The sequence below is a fragment of the Octodon degus genome, unplaced genomic scaffold, assembly GCF_000260255.1.
Source record: "Octodon degus isolate 3935 unplaced genomic scaffold, OctDeg1.0 scaffold00436, whole genome shotgun sequence".
In the NCBI taxonomy this organism is placed as follows: Eukaryota; Metazoa; Chordata; class Mammalia; order Rodentia; family Octodontidae; genus Octodon; species Octodon degus.
Genome location: NW_004525012.1, coordinates 259,985 through 265,057, shown reverse-complemented (window position 1 = coordinate 265,057; position 5,073 = coordinate 259,985). Strand labels below are relative to the sequence as shown.

General features: G+C 35.6%; 1 protein-coding gene across 1 annotated transcript in view; it reads right to left on the bottom strand.

Moving 5' to 3' along the window:
* Positions 1 to 4,917: 4,917 nt before the first annotated feature.
* The window catches only part of LOC111814711 (keratin-associated protein 21-2-like), a 427-nt gene continuing 271 nt past the window's right edge, over positions 4,918 to 5,073 (bottom strand). Inside the window, exon 2 of the mRNA XM_023708668.1 lies at positions 4,918 to 5,073. This exon is cut by the window's right edge and continues 1 nt beyond it. Within this exon, the coding sequence (XP_023564436.1) occupies positions 4,918 to 5,073 (156 nt within the window).

The window sequence follows — 5,073 nt, the reverse complement described above, 5'->3', positions numbered from 1 at the left end:
CTGAGGTTGCATTTTGTTCCTTCTCGTCATTTTGTGTAGCACTGTCTTCTGACCTTTGTTGTAGATCTTTGCTGTAGTTATAACCTTCACACGTACTGAAATTCAGCTGCAGCTCTACAATGTTTGGAGTTATCCAGCTGCATCTGGCTTGGGTCTGGCTGCTGTGGTCAGCTCCTTCCCGCTGCTGCTCTTGAGGGTGAACCTGTTTTCCCCTGTGGCAAAATGTTCTGCTCCTGGACTAGCTGGTTGGATCTATCCTCTACACTCTCTGCAGGGATTGCAGCTGCAAGGTTATACCCCAGGCGTGTATTCCAGGTCTGAGCTGTGCCTTGAGGGGGCAAGTTGAAGTAGGTGGAAGAGGAAGCTCTCCCACACACTCACTGGACCTGGGCTAGGATGTGTTCTGGGGGTTCCTGGAAAGGCAGAATTTCTACTTGGCGGGTGGGGTGGGCTAGGTACTGTGCAGTGGAGGTGGGCGGCCCAAGGGGATGGGAGAGGGTCCGGCCCATGCTGTGACTGGGCTGGGACTGGTCCTACCAGCGCAGGGTAGCAGGAAGCTCTCCATACACTCACCGGACCTGTGCTAGGACTGGGTCTGGGGGTTCCCAGAACTCCACAGAAATTCCTACTTGGCTGATGGAGTGGGGGAGGTACTGCGGAGTTGTGGGGGGTGACCCAAGGTGATGGGAGAGGATCCGGCCCACACTGCGTCTGGGCTGGGACTGGTCCTGCCAGCGCAGGGTAGCAGGAAGCTCTCCACACACTCACCAGACCTGGGCTAGGACTCTCTTGAACAATTTCTACAATGAATTTTTCATAGCTTAGGGTTTGAAGATCATTCATTTACTTGATTAAATCTCCTCCTATTTTATTTTACTTGTAGCTATTATTATTGGGATTATTTTATCGATTTCATTTTCAGGTAGCTTAAAAATAATACATTGAAAATTCTAATCATTTAGTACATTGATGTTGTACATTCATTTATTATTTCTCACAAATTTTAATGGAATTTTTAGCAAATTTTACATATGACTCTTATAGAAAAAGAAGAAGCTATTTGACTCCTGCTATCTACTTTTGACACATCTTTTTCTGGCCAAATAACTGTGGCTTACATTTACAGTACTATGTTGACAATACTAGTGAGAGTAGGCACATTACAGGAAATGTTTCCATTTTCCACAAGGAATACCTGAACATCTATGGGTATAGTCTCTATGAACTTAATTTTATTGAGTCATATTCCTTTTTTTAATATGAAGAATCAAATTCAGAATGCTTCCTTTGCACACTGAGCTGTATCAGTGGCCCAAGTTAAATTCCTTTTACAACTAAACTGTTGAGAGATTTTTATTTTAAACAATGTGAATTTCATGAAATACATTTTTTGCCTGTGTCAATAATATCGTGTTTTCAGTTGTTCCTTCTGATACTGTTGCTATGACTTTATGATTTGCATGCATGAAGCCTTCTTTGTATCTTAGTTATAGATTATACTTGATCATGAGAAATGATCCTTGAGTTGTGATACGGACGTTATCATGCCAGTGTGGTGCTGAGAATTCCATTGCAAATGTATACCGAGTGCATATATTGGCTTGTTATTTCTTTTCTAATGTTGTTAACAGAGGAATATTGACCTCATAAAATAAATGTGGACACACTTTCAGTTTTAAGGAAGAATGTAAGAAGAAACCACGTTGCTTTTTTTTTAAATGTTTTGTGAAATTCCACCATCAATTCATCAGTTCCTGAGCTTTCCTTTGATGGGAGACATTTTATTATTGATTGGAATTCTACAGTTATTATGATGCTTATATTTTACATCATTTTTATTGGTTGTGTTATATGTTAATGTATCTGTGTGTTCCAATTTTACAGTACGCTGATATATGAAGATTTCTAGTTGTATTTCCTACTTTTGGACATCTGTAGTCATTTTGTACTATACCCTTTGATTTCTTATTTTATTAATTTGAGTCTTTTCTTTTTTTAGTGCATCTACAGATTTTTCAATTTTGTTGATCTCTTCCAAAAACAATTAGATATAATGATATTTTCTCTCTTTTTTCCTCTCTGAAGCTACCTTTATTTCTGATTTGGTCTATACTATCGTTTCTTTTCTATGTTCTCTAGATTTAGACTTCCAAGTTTAGCTAAGTACTTCAACTATAAAGTTAGTTTATTTGAAATCTCTTTTCTTCACACAGCATGGGATTATTTGATAGGTTCCTTCTAGAACTACTTAGCTACATGCCATAATTTTTGATACCCAGTATTTCCATTATTTCCAAATATACACTGTATTTTCTTAATTTCCTTTATTTTTTCAACAATGGCCTATTGCTTGTTTAACATCATGCTGTTTAACTGATAAATACTCATAAATATTATAAAATTTGTCCACTTAGTATTTCATAATTTCATATCATTGGGGTCAGAAGGATAGTGGATATGGCTGCAGTGGTCTTACATTCAGACGTAGTGTGATGTCTAAGGTACCATTTATTCAGGACAATGTTCTCTGTACTCTTCAGAAGAAATGTCTCCTGCTGCTGTTGCAATGCTCTGTCTATGCTATCAGTTTCAATTTCCATAAAATGCCTTGTAGTTATTTCCATTGGCTCCTTGAAGAATTTTCTATCCATGTTGTTTGCCTTCTTTAGAGTGGTGTATGGAAGTTTTCAATTGTTATTGCATTATAGATATCTGTCTCCTACTGTCTATTAATATTTGTTGATATATTACAAGCTCAACTACATACAGACTTGCAGTTACATATCTTAGATGTTATATTTCCTTAATGAATTCATTTTATATCAATATAAATGCATTCTTATTTTTACATTTTTGCATATTAAATATTTTATAAACCATGAAGCATATGACATAGCTTGACTATCCTTTATCCTAAGTACTTGGAACCAAAGTTGATAATTCTTTTCAAATTTTTAATATGTGTTATTATATAATGGCATATTTTGGACATGACATGTTCTAAATGTACCTCACACAAACAAACCTAAAGATGAGTTTGCAATTATTTTAATATAATTTTAATGAAATAAATTTTTATATTACAAAATTTTCCAAATGGCAATCATCAAAATGTTTTAAACTTGTGAGATTGTGAATTTCAGGTTTTCTGAATATAAGTATTCAACCATCAAATGCCCTTCCCTTTTAGGACTTTACTAAAATGAAAATAAAATTGTTGAGTATAAAACAGCAAAAATGCAAGTGAGAATGCCCAATAGGAATAATAATGGGAATGAATGCCACAAATAGAAGAGAATGCATGAATAAGTGTATTAAGTAATGATGAAAAATATAAAATGCCTTAAAAGCAAGAATAATAGAAATAAGAGAGAAAATTGTGCTCAACTTCCTATTCTTGAGGCAAAATATAAGTGAATATACTAATTATGTAACTCAAAGAACAACTAACATAAGATTCATCTTAATCCTTAAGCCTTTTTTTTTTCTTTTTTCTCTTGTTCTTTTGTAGTTTCCACCTTAAAACCCAAGACCTGTGAGATTTGGGCACACACTGCAAGGTGACTGCCAGAATACTTATACACAGCACATTTCTTTCTTTCTTGTTTTTTTTTTTTTTTTTGTGACAGAACTAGGAATTGAATTCAGGCCCTTGCACTTGCCCGGGAAGCGTTTATTCCACTAAGCCATCTCCCCGGCCCGGCAGCGCATTTCTTTTCAGCTAACTTCAGCTAGAAGTGGCTGCATCACACCACAGTAGCCAAGAATGCTGACCATAGGGAAAGGATTCATTTTGCAATTATAAATACAAAATACTAACCCTTAATCTTCTTGCACATTCATTCCTCTCCATGGTCAGGGCTGAAACATGCATGCAATGTGAGTCATTCTCTGTGAAAATTGTCAAACTATGATTATAAAAGCCACACAGGAGATGGAGGAGCAGAAAAACTCCAGTCCTTTTTGATTTTGTTGTGCATTGTCATCTTACTTAGCAGAAGAATATATGTTCTGCATATTTCAAAAACTTACTCTTAAGTTTATATTTTTGCGTGTGATTATCATGATTCTAAGCCACAATCAGGCCAATTGCTTCACTGTAGCATTATTTTCATAATGAGATGACCTTCCTATTGATCTCTTTAAACTCATCCCTTATATATATAGGCCACTGAATTGGGAATGTGATATTTTCCATTGTATTGAGATATAAAGGTAAGAAAATAAGTTATTAAGTTAGAAATTACTTTTAAAAGCTAATGTTTGGATGCAATTAGTCAAAAAAATCCATGTCAATAATATTATTAGCATCTCTTAGTACTTTAAATGAGGAAGTTTTGTGCTAATACTGACTGGAGAAATCTTATGTCATATCTTGTACCCTGAAAACCTACTTTAAAGATAGTATATAATGTATTAACCATTGGTATTCTTCTATTATTTTCTTATTAAATTTAGTTTTATATTTTCCATGAAATAAATATTTTAAAAATCATGTCCTAATCCTAAATTTGGGTTCACAAACTTTCCAAGAAAACAAACCCAAAAATTAATACTTAAATTGATACAAAAGAACCAAAATTTCTCAGTAAGTCAATAGCTTTATTAAGCACATACTATTTTCACTTCATTATAGTACACAATAAATACAAATTTTCTATGGTAAAAACAACTATTGCAGGCACAAAAGACAGTATAATTTGCTTGAACAGTTAAGAAAGAAGCCCTGTCTTCAGTGAAGTGATGCTGAATTTCTTGATCTCTAACCATTGCAAACTACAATTTCCTGTAGATTTTGGTGCTGAGTAGATAATAATTAACATTCAGTTTGGTTTGAAGTGAATGGATATGAAGACTTCAGCTGAAGGTGTTCTTAGCTTGGTCCTTGTAGTGGCAAAGCCTGGCTTGCCATAGAGATTAGCAGAAAGAGGAGTAGCACCTCCTGTAGGAAAAGGGTCTGTAGCTACAGCACCCAGAGTTGTACCCATAGCCATAGCCAGAGCCAGAGCTGCATCCACAGCCATAGCCACAGCCAGAGCCACAGCCAGAGCCGTATCCACAGCCAGAGCCATA